The sequence below is a fragment of the Gymnodraco acuticeps genome, unplaced genomic scaffold (assembly GCF_902827175.1).
Source record: "Gymnodraco acuticeps unplaced genomic scaffold, fGymAcu1.1, whole genome shotgun sequence".
Lineage (NCBI taxonomy): Eukaryota > Metazoa > Chordata > Actinopteri > Perciformes > Bathydraconidae > Gymnodraco > Gymnodraco acuticeps.
The window spans coordinates 104,872-127,834 of NW_022990319.1; the positions used below are offsets into that span (position 1 = coordinate 104,872).

The 22,963-nt window shown below is 40.3% G+C and overlaps 1 protein-coding gene across 1 annotated transcript; it reads left to right on the plus strand.

The window, feature by feature from the left end:
* Nucleotides 1-1,976: 1,976 nt before the first annotated feature.
* On the plus strand, nt 1,977-22,570 carry aldh1l2 (aldehyde dehydrogenase 1 family, member L2). The gene is made up of 23 exons (XM_034223116.1): nt 1,977-2,024; nt 3,431-3,575; nt 4,984-5,218; nt 11,646-11,811; nt 11,976-12,077; nt 12,888-12,977; nt 13,481-13,615; nt 13,759-13,884; nt 14,033-14,124; nt 14,344-14,491; nt 14,661-14,780; nt 14,873-15,000; nt 15,319-15,469; nt 15,562-15,632; nt 15,736-15,841; nt 15,992-16,079; nt 16,755-16,848; nt 16,941-17,040; nt 17,154-17,252; nt 19,780-19,945; nt 20,249-20,354; nt 20,436-20,635; nt 21,044-22,570. Exons 1-23 carry the CDS (start codon nt 1,977-1,979, stop codon nt 21,097-21,099), a joined length of 2,772 nt encoding a protein of 923 aa, XP_034079007.1. The 3' UTR covers nt 21,100-22,570.
* The last annotated feature ends 393 nt before the right edge of the window (nt 22,571-22,963 follow it).

Here is a 22,963-nt window from a genome sequence, read left to right on the forward strand (position 1 = left end):
ACTCATTACTGGATCAGTGAGCTGCATGAGATACTGACAGGCTGTCAGGAGAGAGAGAGAGGGGGAGAGAGGAAAAGAGAGCGCTTCCGCTAATTTCTCCCGTGTTATTATCCAAAGTGAATGTAAACTTGAATAATGTACATCATTTGAATGTAATAATTAAGTTGATTGTTGTTTGTGGAAGCTCCAGTGAATGAGCCCCATTAACTGAGTTTTAAACATCACTTTAAATGGAAGATTTAAAGTGATGTTTAAATCTTCCATTTAGGCCCCGCCCACTCGATCGGATCGGCAATCGGTATCGGCCGATACTGATTCCGGCGATCGGCGATCGGCCCCGAAATTGGCGATCGGAGCATCCCTAGTTTGTATACATATCTGTAAATTGTATAATTTTATTTAAACGTCTTTTTGATCTCTCTGTCTATAAACACAAACTGAGTAAGATTGACAATAAAGTTGAATTTGAAAAATATATATATTATTTATGAAAATAGTTGACTGTTGGAGAAATGAATCCAAATGAAACGTTGGACTGAACTACAACTACGCCTTTAAATCTCTACGGACTGTTTTTCAGTGGGATGGCAATTTCCTATCTTTAAACATTTATTAGTTTTTTCTCAGAACAGATTTGATTTTCTGAAGTTAATTTAACTTTGCCGACCATGTAAGGTCATTATTAAAAGGTACAATCAATTTGTTTAGGGTTGACTAAAATAATGAAAAACATTCATTTGGATAATTTACTGACAGAATAAGAAACTCAATGATGCTCTACTCACCTGTTCCCTTTTTATAAAGTGAAACAGTTGAAACGATAGATTTTAGTAAACTTAAAAACAACCTTCTCCAAAAGCTATCAAGGAATATACCGAATACTTAACGGTCAGAAAGAGATGTCACATGTCAAAATCGAAGAAGGGGGGCCAGAGATAAGGAAAATCCACCCAAATGGCCCCAGAAGAGGTTTTTTTTGCTAAATCTGTCTAAAAAGGTCAAATATAACTTGATAACAATCTTGATACAGGGTACTTATTATATGTTGTACTTTGGAGTCCTAAAGCTTTTAGTCTACTAACCCATCATCCAAGGTTAGTTTTTTCTCTATAAATACAAAATATATTTTGGGTGGACACTATAATTTACAGTTTTTTACCATGTTCAATCTGAATTTTCTTTCAAATAAAAAACATCTATATTGATTCTGACTTTTCTACATCCAACTCACAGGTTTATCATTACTTTTAGAAAAAAGATTATTAATTTAACCCTTTTAGAAGGGAAGATATGGTCATTTGTTCTGGGAATGTCATTTTCGAGCCTGAGACCTTAAAAACATGCTCAGGGCTTAACAGGTTTGACATGTTCTTATATTTTCATTAATCTCAGAGGAAAAATATTTCAAATATATAGAAAAAACCACCTGGCTAATGTCTGCTTAAAGACCCTTCTGTCTTGCTTAATGAGCAGTTTGTATTTGTTTTATACGAGTATAAAAATGTTTTAAGTTAATATCTCATCTTTAAAATCTCTCAAGAAATATGTTTTAATCACGTCTTTTGTAATGATTAAAGCAATTTAGCAAATTTAAACATATAACCAATGATTGACTCCATTTGTTTGCATTTCTGCAGTAGTCCTTTATAAACTCGTGAAAATACAGTCAGTTTAAGACGTTATGCATTCCCACACATGACCGCGCATTCGAGGTGATAGCATGGGTGAAGCGTTGGCAAACATTACATACGTTATAAGCGTTATAAGCACCGCGTGAACGCGCACGTACGGTGCACGTACTCAGGCTGCCGCTGTCGAGTATAAGCTGGTTGTGGCGAGCCCTGACAACGGCCACTCCTCTGACCACACACTCACACACACATATAGAGGAAGGTGTGTGTGTGGCCAGCAGCACATAGCTCAGCAGCAGATTCTGCAGCATTTATATTTTATATAATACACTAAACACCGCCATTATGTTGTGGACAGCGAGTCAAGTCTTAAGGAAATTCTCCACCTCGTCCGTGAGTAACGCTTCTTATTCTGCACCAAAGAATGAATGGTGCCTTTTATACTTGCATTGATAAAAACATACCGGTGAATACTGAACGCATGTCAGGTCGTAGTGTAGAGGACTGAGCCAGGCTCGACTCTGATTACGGTTAATTGAGTCACAGTTCATGTCCATGTTGTAAATAGTCACTCCATTAGCTACCATATAAAAAAAAAAAAACAGAGTCATGGATGGTGTATCAGTGCCACGTTACTGTGCGCTCCACTCTCTCACTGCTACTGTACAAGATCTGGTGGAGTTGCATCAGCATATGAGCTCCACTGTACCGACAGCGGCTTAGATACGATTATGCTGGGCTGCAAACAGCTACCCATTCATTGTGATTACTTTGAGATTGTAGCACTGTCATTTCCACGGTGTGCTGGTTGGAATATATAACTTTGAATGCATCATGAAGCACGTTTCTAAATCCAATGTCAGCTTCCAGTACTTGACAGGACCATTAATCTGAGCATGGGAAACCTGAAACCTCCTTCTCTCACACATGTGCTGTCACAGTCAGATGGGAGGGGGCCACTTGAATTTCTCTCACTCTAGATTAGGGCTGTGTACTGTGTGTCAACCAATAGCTTTTCTCAGAGCTGGCTTTGAGCAATTTGACAGATTGAATGACATTTGGGCCAGGGGTGGAATCGTAATTTGAAGGATCCTGGGACAGGCAAGAATGTGCACCCCCTCAATCCCACCCCTATCTCGTTCAGTTCACGCTTTTAAAATGCACTCATATATGTTTTATATAAGGCTGACAATTCATTTAATTTCTTGCTAATAAAATGAAAAATGTATAACCATTTTTAAAATGAGTTAATTGCTTATTTAAAGTGAAAACAAAAACAAACCTTTAACTACAGTTTTTCATGTGTTTCAATCTTTGTAAATCGCACACAAAGTTAATCACTTTGGGATGGGACTGTGTGTCAGACACAACCATTAATCTGAAGTTTGTAGACCAAACAATTAGTATAAAAACATTTTTACATATAAATCACAAATTAAATGATACTTGTGTAGCACCAGTAAGTAAGTCTTTGTAGCCAGTTATGAAGTTGTTTGCAGTAACTTACTCCAGTTGGTTATTTTGATGAATAACTGAAGGTTTGGCATTGCTCAACTTTAGTTCCTGTATTAAAGGTGCATTCAGTGGATTTATATGTCAAGGGGATCAATGAATAATTACAGTTGCTTACATTTTTTAGAGTAGAGTTAAAAAAAATGTGTTGTTAATCCTGTTCTCCTGAGCAAAAGCCCTTTGTACACACAAAGTTATTAAAGCGCTGTGGCTTGAATGAGACAACTAATGCAGATTCACACTGGGTGAAGCTGAAACTAATGTTTTTGTGTTCTCTCTACCTTCAGAATTACTACCAGAATAAGCTGAAACTAGCTATAATCGGCCAGAGCTTTTTCGGCCAGGAGGTGTACAGCAACCTGAGGAAGCAGGGGCACAAGGTGGTGGGTGTGTTCACGGTCCCCGACAAGGATGGCAAGGCAGACCCGCTGGGTGAGTTTTCTCCCATGTGTTGTTTCTGTCTATCTGTCGCCTCAAAGCCAACAGTCTCTTGGAAAACAGGGCAGGGTGACAGCTGTGTGCAGTCTAGAATTCCACACAGCCATTTCTTGTTAGATGAGTTTATTATGATTAGGATCTTTAAATTCCTTTTAAAACAATATGTGTCATTGTTTTTCAACCAGACAAATGTATTTGCTTATTGGCAAAGTTATAGCTGAATAGTAAATAGTCAATATAACAAATAAAGACCTATTTAACACAATAATTAACAACGTACATTTGTCCTTGTGTATAAATAGCTCCTGGTTCCATTTTAATTAGACATTGAGAGATAACAAATACATGGAAAGGAATCAATGTTTTGAGTTTGCATTAGAAATAATTGGAAAGAAAATGTTGGATGTGCCGGCCTGTGATGATCCTCCGTCCTGGGTGTGTGGTGGGTCATCACAGGCCTGTGCTGTGGCTGAGGTAGATGTGTGTTGGCTCCACAGTGCCCCTGCACAAAGACGGGCCTTTACCCTGCATTAGCTGCGCTATAGTGGCTCCATTGTCTGTGTGGGGAGAGGCCCTGTGTGGCCCGGAGATGCAGCTCTGAGGTGAAAAGTCTACAATCGAGCCGCACTCTTTGATATGATGCAATCTTTCCAGGAAAAATCCTCAGCAGCAGCTATCCTCCGCTGCCTCTTGACCATCCTACTTTACTCTAAGGGTTTAAAGCCAATATTGAACTATTTCCTTTCTTATTCACTGTACCTTTAAGCTGTCCTGCCTACTAAACAACAAGTGGAGGGAGGTCAATACTGAAAAAGTACTTCGAGACACAAAATGCATATTAAGCGTTTGTCTGTGTTATACAAGCAGTAAGTTTGTATTGGTTGATTCTTTAGGATATGAACAATCTACTATAGTGTCTATTCATGCAATGAAAAATAAAAATACAGATAAGAATAATAAAAAAATGTTGATATTGATAAGATATTCATTTAGGAATGTTCTGTTAAAAATATAATATATTTCTTATGGTATATCAAAACAGATATACCTTCCTACAATATTTTGAATAGTTAAGATTCAACAATATCTTATAGTGTTTGATAGTGATAGTGTTTCAATTCAGACTGTCAAATCTCATATCTTAAATCCTGCAAAGTTTCCAAAAAGGTCCTAACTTGTGAAATGCATTGCAAGTTTGATCAATTATATAGATATTATAAATAAACTGAAGTGTGGAATAGAGCTAGACCAATGAGCTAATATTATTTCTAAAGAAGCTAGGAAATCAATGTAAACACTATTGCTTTTAGGGTTAGGGCTCCAACCATGAACTCCAAATTTCTCGTTGCAATTTATTTCAGGTTTCTGAACTATACTTATAAATTCTCCTTTACTCTTTCAGCGGTGGCGGCAGAGAAGGACGGGACGCCGGTGTTCAAGTTCCCACGGTGGCGAGTCAAGGGGAAGCCCATCCCAGAGGTGGTGGAAGCGTACAAGGCTGTGGGCGCCGAGCTCAATGTCATGCCCTTCTGCTCCCAGTTCATCCCCATGAACATAATCGATGACCCCAAGCACGGCTCCATCATCTACCACCCCTCCATCCTGCCCCTGCATAGAGGAGCGTCGGCCATCAACTGGTGAGGAAGAGGGGAGGGGAAGGGGTGAGGGAAGAGTGGGTGATAATATCCTAAAATAATATATCTTTGATATATATAGACATTTTTATTGATTGGGATAAACCCCTTGAGATGCACCATCTCGTTTTCAAGGGGGTCCCGACAATAGCAACAACTTACAGACATACATAAACAAAAAGACAAAATGCAAAATATGACACACAAGACAAACCACATACAGTCTGTTAAGTAAAATTCAAGCAATGCATACAATCATTACAATTTGAGACAGTCAAGCAAATCAGTTTCATCAATATCAGTTTCATTAATAACAAGTGCAGACCAGTTGAAAGTGAGATGATAATGCATGTTTAAATAAACCCAATGATGCAAGAGATCTAATAGCAGCAGGTAAAGTATTCCAGTCAGTTGGGGCTTTGAACATGAACACTCTTCTGCCAGTCAATTTTTTTGCAGAGGGGACAGAGAAATACATCTGAACAGAATGTCTAACTTGATGATTTGGTGAGTAAGGTACAAAATACTGCTTTAAATAAGGGGGATAGTTAAGATAAATGCATTTAGATATCAGCTGAAGCCAATGCGTGTGTCTTCTTACATTTAAAGAAGGCCATTTAAGTTGGTTATACATTGTGCATTGATGTGTACGAAAAGGACAACCAAGAACAAATCTGCATAGTCTGTTGTAGGCTATGTTGAGTGGAGCAAGATCTGATTTATGTGCATTTTGGTAGACAACATCACAATAGTCCATAATCGGAAGAATAAGTTGAGAAGCAATTCTCTTTCGGACACTGAGCGTAAAACAATTGCGAGAGCGGTGTAAAACACCGATTCCGTAATTGACTTTTTGTATTATATGCTTTATATGTAGTTTAAATGAAAGTTCAGAGTCTAGCCATACACCAACATATTTAAAGCTATCAACTCTATGCAGAGAAGTGCCATCCTTACATGTTATTACTACATTAGGTTTGGATTTGAGCTTCTGCCTGGTACCAAAGACCATGGTATACGATTTTGATTTGTTAAGCAGTAGTTTATTGTGTGATAGCCAGTCCTGTAAGATATTAAAATCCGATTGAAGAGAGATCTGAATTTGTGAAAAATCTGATTTGGATGTATATATAACAGTGTCATCAGCATAAAGGTGAGTACAACAATTAATGAGACAAGAAGATAAATCATTTATGTAAATAGAGAACAGAAGTGGGCCCAGAGTTGATCCTTGGGGTACACCCTTTTGTTGGATCAACAGGTCAGACTGTTTTCCATTAACAACCACACATTGCTTTCTACTGTGAAGGTACGAGTTAAAGCATAACACTGTATTATTAGAAAGGCCAATGCCGTGAAGTTTATCCAAGAGCAGATATCGATCAACGAAATCAAAGGCTTTTGTCAAGTCAATAAAAATGGCACCTGTGAGTTCACCATCATCTGCAGCAGAGTACAAGTCATTCGTAAATTTAAGTAGGGCAGTTGTTGTGGAGTGATTAGGCCTGAAACCAGATTGAACCGGAGATAAAATATTATAAGTATTGAGATAATGTGACAGTTGATTATAAATTATTTTCTCCAAAACTTTGGAAATAGAGCAGATTATAGAGATTGGTCTATAATTATTTGTATCAAGTAAATCACCACCTTTATGCAGTGAAATTATGCGTGCACATTTCCAAATAGTCTGCAACTCACAGGTGGACAAAGACAGGTTGAACAAATCAGCAAGTGGGTACATGAGAATATGGGACGCCAGTTTTATGAACCTGTTTTCTATACCATCAAGTCCTGCACTGCCATCCACTTTTAATTCTGTGATAGCATTATGAACTTCGTGTGGTAGAATTTTCTTAAAAGAAAAATAACTGTTGCAGTATGAGTTACTATTAGAAATACCAGTCGTCAAATAGGAGTCAGATAGTAGTGTGGAACATACATTAGCGAAATGCTGATTACATATTTGGGCAATGGATAATGGGTCATGAATTATTGTATCAGCAGTTCTTATTTTATTAATTGAATGTTTACATTACATTGCATTTAGCTGACGCTTTTATCCAAAGCGACTTACAATAAGTACATTCGACCAGGAAGACACAACCTTGAAGAAAACAGAATCATATAAGTACATCAGGTTTCATAGAGCCAAACATTTCAAGTGCTACTCAACTGGCTTTAGGTAAGCCAGTCCTTTATTAGTATATAAGTGCTTCGTTAATAGTTCTAACGCTCGAAGTGGAGTCGAAAGAGATGAGTTTTCAGTTTGCGCCGGAAGATGTGCAAGCTATCTGCCATCCTGATGTCAATGGGGAGCTCATTCCACCATCTTGGAGCCAGGACAGTAAACCCACATGTTTTTGCCGATGGGAACTTGGGTCCCCCTCGCAGCGAGGGCGCAACGAGTCGTTTGGCTGATGCAGAGCGTAGTGCACGCGCTGGGGTGTACGGTTTAACCATGTTCTGGATGTACGAAGGGCCAGATCCATTCGCAGCATGGTACGCAAGTACCAGTGTCTTGAAGTGGATTCTAGCAGTTACCGGAAGCCAGTGAAGGGAGCGGAGGAGCGGAGTGGTGTGGGAGAATGTAGGAAGGTTGAAGACCAGACGAGCCGCTGCATTCTGGATGAGCTGCAGAGGTCGGATGGCACATGCAGGTAGACCAGCCAGGAGGGAGTTGCAGTAGTCTAGGCGTGAGATGACGAGAGCCTGGACCAGAACCTGAGTCGCTTTCTGAGTCAGTTTCTGTTTATCTGATTTATTTAAAATAGATTTAATTTTAGTCCAAAATTGCTTGGGATTCTTAAAGTCCGATGTGAGAGATTCTTTATAGTAGTTGGATTTAGCATTTCGGGTTTTGGTTTTACTCAGATTTCGGAGATGCCTGTATACTTCCCAATTGGCTATAGTTCTAGAATGACGATATATCAACCATGCTTTATCCCTTTCCCTAAAGAGACTGATGAGTTCAGAATTGATCCAAGGGAGATGTTGACCTTTGACCTTAACCGTTCTCACAGGTGCATGTTTGTTCATGACATCAGTGAGCTCTTTATGCAGAAAATCCCAAGCATCTTGTACAAAAGGTATTAGTTGAAATCACACATCGAGCAGGCTTTTAATAGGAAGCAGACAGTACATAATATTGACTACATGACAGTATCACTGCTTTTCTGTGCTTTTGGCTCACTGTCCACATAGATTATCAGTGGTAAAGAAATGACAACAGCGACGTTCACATTCCTATAAGTCGTTAGGCGCAAACAAGTCTGGGTTATCAGTAAATCAACTTTTTTTTATAATAAATTGTCTTTAAATTACTATGTTGGGGAAAGTCCACAATAAAATCATCTTCTGGTGAGAAATGAACACATGTGAAAGTTAAAACAAGGTTGTGCTATTGATTTAAGAGTCAAAGAATTCAAGAATAATTGCACCAACGACGTGTAAAACCATATGGGATCAAAGAACAGACATTAGACATGTTAATTACAACCCGTAACAGCCATATGATAATAACCTGACAATGGTCACAGTAGCACCATGCTGTTATCAAATGCTAATATACACAGGAACACCAGACATGTGTATTACAAGTGTTAAGAAACCTCATGGTCACAGCCAATGTGAGGCCAGAATTAAACTTTTATTGAAACAAAATATAACTAAAAGAGTTTATATGATTACGTTTTGTTGAATTGTGAAATTCGATTATAGAAATGTTTCCAATAACTTTTAAACCTAGAGAAATGCATAATACAAAACAATGTAATGTTTTGTTTGGTCGCCTGTAATGGCAGTGTATCCCATTTTTGGATTGGTTAGCAATTGTTTGTCTGCCAGAAGCTGTTATAGATTGACTTTTTATACAGTTTTAGTCCACATTTTTACAAAACACTATTCAGATCTTGGACATTTTTGACTATCTATCAAAAACATCGAGACGAATAAACACAAAAAGAGAAAATATATGTATATACAATTTAATAAAATGAAATTAAAGACAACAATTGCTATAAATTATTCCAATCAAAAGACAGGCTAAAATGTGTATGTTCAGATAGCATAAACAGTGACATTAAATACCACATTGTTTGGCATACAAATATTCTGGTATGACCAGTAGCCTGCGGTAGATCATTTTAGCTAATTTTAACTAACCCCTGATCGATATTCGATATTGTGTTAGCTAATTTTATCTTGTATCACTGGCTAAATGTGATAGCTTTATGAGTCTTCTCTAGTTCTCAACTTAATTTTAGCCTGTAACCATCCCTTTTGCTTTAACACAGCTGTTATGCAAAAGTTACACAAGCTAGCTTACTCTTTAATAGTTTGTGAATTGGACTTCAGAGAAATAAAAGTCAATACTTCACATGCCCTCTGTTTTCCGGTGGAGCTAAAGGGTGTTTGCTGCTTTCGGTCTGTGTAGAGGTGTGTGTAAAGGAAGTTTAAACCAGTTCTGTTTGACCCAACCCCACTGGCAAACTGGTTTCCTTATCTCTCCCTCTTGCTAGTCTATTTCTCCTCCACCCTTACTATCTATCTGTTGCTTTTAGCACTGTCTAAATAAATAGCTTCTGTTTGTTTGCAACGGTAGAACCATGACTGGCGCCGTGGGAGGGCCAGGGAGGGCCAGGCCCTCCCATTTGACATTCCTGCCCTCCCCCAATAAACACGTTTTTTATTATTTATAACATTTAAAAAATATATATATATATTTTTTTTTAATTATAAATAAACTGTGAACTTTTATGCTACGATTTATGTGATGTCAGATAGTAACAAAACAAAAATCGCAGGCTACGTCAAATAAATTAATGTGTCTGTTCACAGCGTCACACTCTATTCTGGATTTGTTTATTGTGCATTCTGTAGACTCCCATTTCTGTTTGAATTACAAAATGGACATCAGAAATTGGCTTAAAAGGTCTAAGGATTTATTCAAACGAAATATCGATGAAAGAACTGCAGCCGATGGTGCTGCTGGCGACCCTGCACCCGCCGTTGCAGCAGCACGCCTTAATGTCACAAGCTTGTCCTCGGCAAACCCCGGGGCTGAGTTAGCGAGCCCAAGCCTTGACTCATCAAGGCGGCCGCCACCAACGCTGTCCTCCGAGGCACAGCTCCTTGTGCCCCTACCATCAGCACCTGCGTTGCCACACCCTGTACCACACCCGTCAGCATCCTCCTCCTCCTCCGTGCCGGTGCCTCCACTACAGACGCTACCTTGCAGCACATCAACAGGTTCTATTGGGCCAGCAACCGCTCAAAGACCAACAGCCCCAGATGATATTGGGGTCAATAAACCCAACCAGGTGAAACTGGATCGTTATCCAGGGAGATTGTTTTCAGGAAAGAAGCGCACTTTTGCCGCTGCATGGTACTACAACAGACCATGACTCGATTATTCGTTAAAAGCAGACGCAGCCTTTTGTTTCCCCTGTAGACAGTTTAAAGTAAATACGTCTTCATCTGATGCGGCTTTTACTGTCAAAGGTTTTTGCGACTGGAAACACGCATTACAGACTGATAAAGGACTGCTAAGACATGCCGCATCAAAAGAACACATTTCATGTGAGAGTTTGTGGAGAGAGAGAGAGAGATACGCGAGGAAACAAATAAGGAAATTAGTACTGTTTGAGTATACGCTGCACAAAGATGCAGAGTTGGCCAAAATATTGTTCTAAGTTAGCTCGGCTGAGCGAAAGGATGCACCTGCAGTGCATAGGAAAATAAACCATGCCCAAGGCGGGCTAAACAGTTCATCGTCTCCGTCTATTTCTCTCCGAGTGCAACGATGAGGAAGCTGCCATCCTTAACCAGTGTGCCTTGCTCGTGATTTACCAGTGTCTGTGCTGCCACGCACACAATGTTTCAAAAGTGGTTTCTATGTTGCCCTTTATTTGTGTATGTATTTGCGATAAGTGTGCGTCTTTACGCAATGCTGTTGGCCTCGCTGTTTGATATATATTGTGCCGCAGGCCCGCAGCACATGACGGTTTTGTGTGCCCTCCCATGAAAATCATATGCCCTCCCTTTAGATTTGTTCTGGCGCCGGGTCTGGGTAGAACACAACATGTTTAACTGTTTGGCAGTGGTGACATGCTACCAGCTGCATCAATTAATTGAAAGTCAGAAGATATAGTGGGATGAGGGGAGTAATTATGATGACTGTGATGTCTGTCCATTAACTATTATTAAAGCTAAAGCCAGTAGGTGGTTAGCCTAGCATCTTGACTATGGGGGCCAACTGCTAGATTAGCTCTGTCCAAATATTTTACAGTCATCAAAGTTTAAAATTAGTCTGTATTTCACGTTTCAGATAGTGAAAACTGCATTGTGCTAAACTGTAGTATCTTTGGTTAAAGACACTGTTTGCAGTCTGTAAAACTTCATGTGATTTTTGTGTTTTATGTTTTACAAGGACCCTGATCCATGGTGATAAGAAGGCTGGATTCTCAGTGTTCTGGGCTGATGATGGACTGGACACCGGACCAACCCTGCTGCAGAGGGAGTGTGCTGTGGAGCCCAACGACACTGTGGACACACTTTACAACCGCTTCCTCTTCCCAGAGGGCATCAAGGCTATGGTAACCATCTGGAATTCAATATTTTTGCATGAAGTTATCAGGAAGAGTGTGTTATCAGCATGTATTTACATACAGGCTTTTTGGAATATAACAATCTATCAAGTAGTCCTGTCGGGACATATCGTCATACTCTTTCCCATAAAACACACTGTTTCCTGGTGCAGGTGGAGTCTGTTCAGCTCATTGCTGATGGGAAGGCTCCCCGGATTCCCCAGTCAGAGGAAGGAGCCACCTATGAAGGCATTCAGAAGAAATCCAACGCCAAGGTGAGAGCTCTCACTCCCAACATGCTGGATCACCAGCTGGGCAAAGTGGCGTTACTGTCGCAGAGCATTTTACAACAACAAAACTATATATTTTTTCTCACAAATTCAAGGTAACACCGGTTAGTAATTGATACAAATTGTCCTTTTGTGGGTAAAGAATTACTTTAAAGGAGCTCCTACATTCTCACCTGGTTCTTAACATTAAAATCCAATGATTTGTACATTTTTAAATGAATCCTTGTCTAGAGTGTATGCATTGCAGCAACACTATGTGGCTGCAGCGATCTGCCTTAATGTAGCAAAAATCAAAAAAGCTGCATTACATTGATGACTGGATTTACAGACAACGTATGTCGGTTAAAAGTTCTGGTATGTGTGAGTGACATTTTTAGAATTCTAAAAGCTGGATCTATTTTGGTTAGGGTTCTTTGGTGTCAAATACCAATATTCATTAAGACCCTTTAGACCCTAACTTATCTCTTGTTAAACCTTTTTCTCTCATCACTCAAAAATGTGATAATTGTTCTCTGTCCAGGGACAGAGTGACTAGTGTTTATCTTACAAGAGTAAAGAAAGAGGTGGGGCCGGTCTTAGCTGCTCTCTGATTTGTCACTCATAGCCACGTTGCTGGCACTGTGTAAAAATGTGCTATTCTTAGTGCAGACGTTTTTTTTTCTCCCAGCATCAGCTTTCCACGTGTCTCTCACCAGCTGTTGGGCTTCCCTCTCATTCTCAGAAATGTAGACGACCTGATCTGAAAAGGAATCTGAGTCGTCAGCATTTTGACTGCGGTGTCTTTCTGCCCCTCAGGTCAACATGGCCCAGCCGGCTGAAGCCATCCACAACTGGATCCGCGGCCATGACAAAGTCCCCGGAGCAACCACTGTCATCGATGGTCAGGTGTGTTTTCTGGAACACAAATGCAAATAAAACACACACACACACACAAGGTCAGACTTACAGAGGTTTGGATGGCTGATAATGATTCTGACATTCTACGGATGAGTTGAAATGCATAGTTTTACAGGGTGGGATCAATAAAACCAGTTAATAAAGCATCTTTCTTTTCAATCCTGTTTTTAATAATTGAATGTAAATTACTTTTCATAGCATTGACATTAAAAGTCATCAAGTCTATCATCTATTGGCACCTTGTTAACTTTTTTGTAGTTTTTTTAATATACTTTTTTTTCATAAAAAATTGAAAATAACATATGCTATCAGCAAAAATACTAATGAAGGAAGTAAAGAATGTCTTATCAACCAGACATGAAATAAGAGTCGCAATTTACAAGACCAACTTGTCTTTAAACACATGTGCTGGACAGCAGTATATAGTAAATAATGACCTCAAACCGACAAAATATTGTTTTTTAAGTGCTTCTCTTAATGTCCCTCCTTAGACTGTGACCCTCTATGGCTCGTCCATGTTGGGGGGGTCTGCACCAGCCGGTCAGCCCCTGGAGATCGAGGGGGCAACGCAGCCCGGCCTGGTGACCAAGAACGGGCTGGTGCTGTATGGAACAGATGGGAAAGCTGTAAGTGTCTCTATCACCTGTTGTACGACAAAACAAAGGAAACGCTGGGCGAGCTTAGCAACGCTCATGCCTCTGTTAGCTGATAAGTCAATTACAGAATGAGTTGACCCCCCTGTATTTGATCCATCCTGTTTATTCATCAGCTCCTGGTGAAGAACCTGCAGTTTGAAGATGGGAAGATGATCTCTGCTGCGAAATACTTCTCCTCTGGGGAAAGCTCCAGTGTAGAGCTGACTGATGATGAGAAGAAGATAGCAAAGGAGATCAGGGCAAGTTACTGGAGTTTGATTTTGTTTAGCTGATTGTGGCTGTGCAGGAGTTTTGTCGTCTCTTTAATGATGATATTAATCTTGACTGTTTTAACTTGGTGTTTGACCCAAAGCCGATGCTGATTTAGAATCCTTTTCTTTATCACAGAACATCTGGAAGGGTATCCTCAGCAATGTCCCCGCCGTTGAGGACACCACAGACTTCTTCAAGTCCGGAGCCGCCTCCATGGACGTGGTCAGGTGAGGCTAGTGCGATAATCAGTCAGAAATGACCAGAGTGTGAGTGGATCTTTGTTTCTTTTAGCAGATGGCACCTTGTATGGCAGCCTCTGTCTCTGTAAGAATGGGTGAATGCTGACTTGTTTGTGAAAAGGCCTTAGAGGGGTCATAAAGACTGGAAAAGCACTTTTTAAATGCAATTAATTTAGCTAAATATATATCTGAAATCTCTATGTCCAGGCTGGTTGAGGAGGTGAAGCAGAAGTGTGCCGGCATCCAGCTGCAGACCGAGGACGTGTACATGGCCACTACCTTCCAGGACTTCATCCAGATGTTTGTCCGCAGGCTAAGGGGAGAGGACCAGGAAGAAGAGCTGGTCATCGACTATGTGAGTCTCCCACTTTGATGTCTTAGTGAAGTCGAACTGTGTTCAACAGGCTGATATTTATTTAAATGTGAGATCCTTTAATTTAACTTCCAAATCAGACTGTCTTCAAAATTGTAATGTCTTTCATCACACTTCTGATTGTGGAATATCACTGCTGTATTGCACCCAGGCAACCAAAGAGATAAACAACATGACATTGAAGATGCCATACCAGTGTTTTATCAACGGCAACTTTGAGGATGCTGAAAACGGCAAGGTCTACGATACCATCAACCCTACTGACGGATCGGTGAGTCACATGGACATACGGTCATATGAATCCACACCCACAGAACATGTTCTTATTTTGAAACTGTGTGTGACCATTATGTCTTTTTCCAGGTGATCTGTAAGGTGGCCTACGCCTCTGTGGGTGATGTGGACCGGGCTGTGGCTGCTGCCAAAGAAGCTTTTTATGAAGGACCCTGGGGCAGGATGAACCCAAGAGACCGAGGAACTATGCTTTTCAGGTGAGTAGCTCCACATAGAGGCCTAAAGTTGTATTACATAAATAAACAAGCAATCAATCCTGATTATTCAAAGCCTGAAGAACACGGGTCTGCTTGTACATTACATATGTGCTCTCAAAACACCTTTACCACTTAGGAGTTAAAAATAATAATTCCAGAATAGATAGGTCAGATAGCTAATAAGATAGTCCGCTAACTTTACCTCATATCCTATTTTGATACAGGCAGTGAAATATTGGATTAGCAGTATCATTCTATGCCTGTGCAACATAACATTTTAGAACAAACCCTCACACTGTCCCCTTTGACTTCCTCCAGGCTGGCAGACCTGATGGAGGAGCACCAGGAGGAGCTGGCCACCATCGAGTCCATCGACTCAGGCGCTGTGTACACGCTGGCCCTCAAGACACACGTTGGCATGTCCATCCAGACCTTCCGGTACTTCGCTGGCTGGTGTGACAAGATCCACGTGGGTTAACATTCAGGCACACACAAACACACTATGCATAATTGATAAACACTGATTTTAATATCAGAGGTGCGTGTGGTTCTTTGTTTTAGGGCAAGACGATCCCCATCAACCAAGCGAGGCCCAATCGCAATCTGACCTTCACAAAGAGAGAACCTATCGGGTAAATGCTCTAAATTGACTTAATGCTGCCCTGTGTTTTAAAGTTATTATTTAAATATAATGAATGTATTTACAGAGGTGTGTGTGTGTTGTTTCTGCGTCAGTGTGTGTGCCATTATCATCCCATGGAACTACCCTCTCATGATGCTGGCGTGGAAGAGTGCTGCCTGCCTCGCAGCAGGAAACACACTTGTTCTTAAACCCGCACAGGTGAGAACACACACTCTCGTTTTAGTACATCAACTGTTTCATTTTTAGGTACATTCACCTTTTTTAAGATAAAGCACTGACCAAGGTTGAACTACTTACTGTGGTCTCAGAGGAGGTTGTGTCTCAAACATCTTTCTAAATCTTTTTCAGGTCACTCCATTGACGGCACTGAAGTTTGCCGAGCTGTCAGCGAAAGCTGGCATTCCAAAAGGAGTCATTAACATTTTGCCCGGCTCAGGTATGAATACAAATACAGGATTCACATAGTCTAAAAAATTTGTTTATTTATTTATCAATCATCTGTGTCCTTCATGTCATAATCTCAAATACATATATAAACTAAAAATCATAAATCAACAGCGCACACGTTTTATAAAATGCACATTTTTAAGTTTACATGCATCGGATTCAACAAAAAATCCAAAAGCAACAAATAATGTGTTTCCAAATCCTAAATCCAAAACCTGATATCTTAGTCCTCTGTCCATCAAGCATATGTTCTTTCATAAACTGCAAGAAATGCTCACTAGAGCACCAAATGTGGATTAATCCACCGCTGAAAATAGTCCCCGGAAAATAAATGAAGCATTTAGTTACCATCAGTTTTACAAACTAAAGAATTTAACTGTTTATTTGTACTTATATTTATAGATTTATCAGAAAATATCAAGGGATGGACGGACAAATTGTTGGTCTATAGTAATTGTATGCGATTTGTTGACAATTACCACTGTTACATAAAGATATACAGCCTACCTTCGATACCTTGTGCTGTTTCTGTGACACCCTATTGTGACAGGGAGAGCATAGGAATAACTAAAATGATCACCTTACTTTGATACTTTTATCTTTAACTTTGGAAGATCCCTCATTGAACCATCATCTTTTCTCCTAACCCTGTTCTCTCTACAAGGTGGTATGGTGGGACAGCGCTTGTCTGACCACCCAGACATCCGCAAGCTTGGCTTCACTGGCTCAACACCCATCGGCAAACAGATCATGAAGAGGTATGACCTGAAACGTAATGACTCAGACTCAAACATTGTTACTGGATTTGGTAAAACTTCATGCCTCTTTTTTCTGTGATTTCCTGTCCCAGCTGTGCGCTCAGTAACCTGAAGAAGGTGTCTCTGGAGCTGGGAGGGAAGTCGCCCCTCATCATCTTCAGTGACTGTGACATGGACAAGGCTGTTCGCATGGTGAGAGCCTAGTGAGAGAGTATCAAGGTCTTTCACTGAGCTCAGGAACCAGCCATAAACTCTGCGTCAAATGCCTTGCTCTTAATTCTGTCTGTGTGTGTGCTGCTCCACAGGGCATGAGCTCGGTTTATTTCAACAAGGGAGAGAACTGCATTGCTGCTGGACGTCTGTTTGTGGAGGAGTCCATTCACGATGAGTACATCAGCCGAGTGGTGAGTAAGCCAAACACCAGAGGTGGGGGACTTGAGTCGCATATTTTTGGACTTGAGACTTGCTTGACTAACATTGATAAAAGACTTGACTTGACTTTGACTTGGTATTCATGGCTTGAGACTTGACTTGACTTGAGACGGATGACTCCAAACAACTTTACTTTTTAAAATAAAATATTTGCATTTGTTTTTGTATTGTACGGAAAAGGGCAATAAAAAAAAAAAAAGATACTGTATCTCGTTCGCACGAGAAAGTTACCGGAGCGCCAAGTAGGAAGTGGAGCACACAGGAGACCGTTTCATTGCAGACTGTAATGTTTATATTGGGAAATGGCAGTGCATACATTATTTTAGATATATTTCAAACTCGGACTCTCATTCACTTCATGAAATCGCTACAGCACCAGGAGGCAGCGGGACGTGTAACTCCGCCTCTGTGTGTGTGTGTGTGTGTGTGTGTGTGTGTGTGTGTGTGTGTGTGTGTGTGTGTGTGTGTGATGTGTGTGTGTGTGTGTGTGTGTGTGTGTGTGTGTGTGTGTGTGTGTGTGTGTGTGTGTGTGTGTGTGTGTGTGTGTGTGTGTGTGTGTGTGTGTGTGTGTGTGTGTGTGTGTGTGTGTGTGTGTGTGTCCGACAACGGCATTTGTTTTCAAATGACCATAAACAGTCATTTACACACATCTGTCCAACTCCATATGTATATGTGGGTGTTCCCAAATGATACATTATTATTATACACCATTATGAATTAGGGCTGTGCATCTTCACTGGTCTCACGATTCGATTACGATTATCCTGTCAACGATTCGATTCAATTCGATATCCCGATGCATCACGATTCATACCAATGCGTTGCATCCTCAATTTTCTATATTACTGCACATGGCTTATTTTTCATCAATGCATACATGCAGTAAATACATATGAACTCTCTTTTTATTATTTAGAAAGTGCTTCAGAAATCAATAACATAAATGTCTTGACATTCATTTATAAACCAAAATAAATGAATTGTATAAGTCTAGCCTCCCTATATCTGTGTGTGAAGTTGTTCCATCCTCAAAAACAAAAAGATAATGCTTCTGCAGTCTAGCTGCAGCTTCTAGTAACAGTCTTCTGTTAAAAAAAGGACACTGAATGTCCTGAATGTGGCATCACACACAGGACTTGAGTCTGAACACAGCAGACAACAGGAGTATTTACAACAGCATATACAAACAAAAATACTGCATGTGGGTGCACACTTACATTCTCTGTCTTACTGTTACATAAATCCCATGAATGTATGAGATTAAATTAGCTTCATTATATCTCAGTGATTAAGTGAATAATAAAGTTTCTATCGGGTCACTATCAGCCTGTCACTCATTATTTTCAGGGAGGGGGCGGGGTTTGGAGGAACGGAGAGGAGACGGTGATCGCGGAAGCTTTTTTCCTCCTGCCTTCACAAACTTTACACACGTATATATCGTCTGAAAATTGCTAGAGGACATTCATACTTTGCAATCCAAGACTTAATTAAATGCACCAAAAACCTGACATGATTGTAACGCGATTATTTTTGAAAAACATAAATCCCTGTGTCTCTGAGCCGCAGCGACACGGAGTGATTCAGAGCGGGTCCTTCTGCTGTTGGTTCTGGACTGGTGTTCTTGTGTTGGTGGATAAAGCAGACTGCTCCGTGTTTGGTGTTGCTGTGCCGCTGTCACGTCTGTTCCCTGATGTCTGCGTCACCGACCGATTTGATATCAAAGTGACAGAAAAAAAAAAACGTTATAGTAAAGCCGCGGCCGGAAAATCAGGAAGCAACGTTACTACGCTATAACCGATTATCTTCCGTCACTGCATCGAGACCGAATCGTCCACGTCCGCATCGCAATGCATCGTAGAAACGATTATTTTCAACACCCCTATTATGAATACACTATTCCGTTGTATTGGCTTTGATGCAATATTTCTTTGTGCACAGACACAGTTAGGAAAGCAATGAGACAGTGTCACGTGGGAGCACCTTTAGACAGACCATGGAGAAATGCTGTGACCCTGCTGAAGGGGAGTCAGGGCAGGAGGCTCAACATGTTGATGTCAAATATTTGTGTTGTACTCCTGTTTTCACTTTAGAGCCCTTTTAGAACTTATAGCGTTATAATTTCAGCGCCCCACTCTCCATTGCTGTTTATGTTGAAAATAAAACTAAACTTTTCATAACCACAATATTTTAACTGATTTAAATGTGGAAACTGGGGTTATTTTGTATGACTTGACTTGTGACTTGCTTGACCTATGCAATGACTTGACTTGCTTGACTCTCACCACAGTGACTTGACTTGCTTGAGACTTGTAGGTTAAGACTTGAGACTTGCTCATGACTTGCACATGTATGACTTACTCCCACCTCTGCCAAACACTGACACACCCTCTGACACTTCCCATAAAGCAGTTTGATTGTGTCAAGTTGAGCAGAAGATACAAAAACATCATCATGAGTCAGAAAAATATCGTCTGTATTTCTCCACCATTTCCCTCTAAGGTGGAAGAGCTCAAGAAGATGAAGATTGGAGACCCTCTGGATCGTTCCACAGACCACGGCCCACAGAATCACAAAGCCCACATGGACAAGCTGCTGGAGTACTGCGAGGTCGGACTGAAGGAGGGGGCTACGCTGGTGTATGGGGGCAAACAGGTGGACAGGCCAGGTAAAACACAAAGCCTCCCTTAGGCAATTGGCTTCTACACATTATGAACAACAGCAAAATGTCTGTGGTTCATTTTCATTACAGTCAGGTCGCATTTACACACATACACAGGTGTATGTTTAGTAACAGTTAGCTTTAGCCGTATTTACAGTGACAACTCTGATTTTTTTGTATAGCGAGGAGAAAATGTATCGTACATTTTATAAACATTACAGACAGGTTTTTATTTTAGATGTTCTTGTTTTCGGTCTTCTCTGTTGAAGTTTAGCATCAGCTTATCATCCAGTGGTCGTGTTCCTTCAGGTTTCTTCATGGAGCCCACTGTGTTCACTGGTGTGGAGGACCACATGTTCATCGCTAAAGAGGAGTCCTTCGGCCCCATCATGGTGGTTTCCAAATTCAAAGATGGGTGAGTCTTGAGATGTGTGAGAAAAAGACTGTCTCACCCTGGTTGCTGCAGGGTTGCCTCTAACTGGTTACCTCTCTACAGCGATGTGGACGGCGTGCTGCGGAGAGCCAACGACACAGAGTACGGCCTGGCGTCAGGCGTCTTCACACGCGACATCAACAAGGCCATGTACGTGAGCGAGCGGCTGGATGCTGGGACGGTTTTCGTCAACACCTACAACAAGACCGACGTGGCTTCCCCTTTCGGAGGCTTTAAGCAGTCTGGCTTCGGAAAAGACCTCGGTGAGTAGATATGTGGGGTTGGGAGATTAGAAAGTTGTGTTACTGTTTTAAATTGACTAATTAATCACTATCATTATGAATACTTTAGTTAGGAAATATTCCCAAGCGACTATTTAGAATAATCAAGTGTTTATGCATCATGTCCAATAGCAACCTTAAGGTGGCGACTATAGTTCTCCCATCAAGGCGAGAAATTGATTAAATCACACCTTTGACCAGTGTTTCCCCACACTGGATAAAAAGAGCAAAAGGCTTAAAAGAAAAACAAATATTTGAAATACTCTTTCTAGATTCAAATACTAGTTATTTCCACCTCTAAAAGTCAGTCAAATTAAATCTGACGCCTTGTTTGGTTGAACTGTTCTCGAATCAGTGCAGTGATTTTTGTTTTGTTGTTCTGATCCACAGGAGAGGATGCTCTCTTGGAATACCTCAAGACCAAAGCAATTACCGTGGAGTACTGAGACTCACTGACCTCCATCTGAACATGAAGAGACTCGTCTGCCTGCCTCAGTCAGACATCCAGCTTCATCTAGCATTGCTTCTGGACAGTGTGTGTGTCAGTGTGAATGAGAGGAGAGCCAAAGTTTGGACTACGCGCCTGTCTGTTCTTGGCTTTCTACGTAAAAAATTACATCATGGACAAGGAACATGTGTGGTTTATACGCGTTTATACGGTTTTGTATCCACACACAAAACCCAGAGTTGGACACCTAATGGGAGCCGAACTAGCTCTGATTGTTCTCAAGGTTGCAGTTTTAAAGGATTGTGTTTTACGTTAAAACACCACATTTTCAACCTGAAACCAGTTTTCCCTTTATTATCAAGAATCCATTTTGTTAAATAATCTAAAATCATGCCTTTCTCATTTAATCGTAATGCTGCCTTTGTATGATTACTTAGTTAAGGAATGATCATCTACACAAAAATGTGAATGTTGAAGCTTGTGTTCAGTAGCCAGTGGACAGAATTGATCATTGACATAATGGGAAAACAGGATTCAGTTCAGAAAGCCTGAGTTACATTAGAATAATTTATCTGCATAAAAGTAGTTTTTAAGGAAAATCTTATCTCAAGGTCCATTTCAACCCCATTAGCAGATTTAGACAGAGTTCAAGGGTAACTTAAGGGTAGTTTGAACTTTTAAGTTTGTTTTACTATCTCAATCAGGGTGGGGAGAGAAGTGTGCACATCTAACCACGCCCACAGTGATGTCACAGTGTACTGACACACCCTGGAGTACATCTATACATCACTGCAGGAAACTGAAAAAAATCACTTTCACACTCGCATTAAAACAAACTGATAGCAGGAAAATAAGGGATTTTTCACAATGTTTTATTCTTATTGATTCAATAATTAAGGTCTTAATGAGAACTGACTTCACAGCCAAATGCAAGTTTGTAAAGAACCATGCTTTTAGAATGATTTTTGTACCTGTCAGTTATATTTAACTTTTTAGCTGCTTCCTAGCATCATATTCTTAAAGGGGCAATATTATGCTTTTGGAAGTTTTCCCTTCCCTGTAGTGTGTTTTTGTGCATGTAAATGGTCTGCTAAGTCCCAAATCCCAAAGTCCCCTCAAGAGGGAGTTTCTCAAAATGAGCATGATAGGGCCCCTTTAAACTATGTCATGTAAATATGTTTAGCAATAGAGGGAGAATACTATTTGATATATTTTTATCAGACAGAGGAAGACTGTATGTTACAACTCTATGATATATTCTTAAAAGACACCAGCTAGATGTTTTTAATCTTTGTATGCATCACTAAGTGAAGAAGTACCCATAGTATCATTAAAGGCAGGAAGGGCTAAGATGCAAGTGTTTTTTTCTCATCCTTGGTGGAAAAGGTGAGATCTTCCCCCTCAATACATCTTCAGCTGGTACTGTCATACAATGGTGAATAAACTTTGATTTGAATTTGACTGTGAAATGCTGATACTAAGAATGCTATTTTTCTACATGGTGAGAGGAAAGAGTTTAAATTCAACACATACAGGGTTATGTGACATAGGAGGAAAAGCGCTTACAGCCCTGATAGTTGTCATGCTGTATAAATAATAGGTTCAGTCCATCTTAAGATCATGGCAGGCTAAAAGTGAAAGGTATTTTAGTTGAAATGGATAGATTTTTCTATCCTCTCGCACTGATTTGTGGTTCCATAATGTAATGTTGAGCACTCTGGACTTTGAATTCAGTGATCGATGGATATAGGTATTGCTTGATGGATATTGCCCATTATCAAATGATTAATCAAAGTGCTTTTCGTCCAGTAGACAAAACAACACATTCCTTCCAAGCATTTCAGAATATATTATGGTAAATG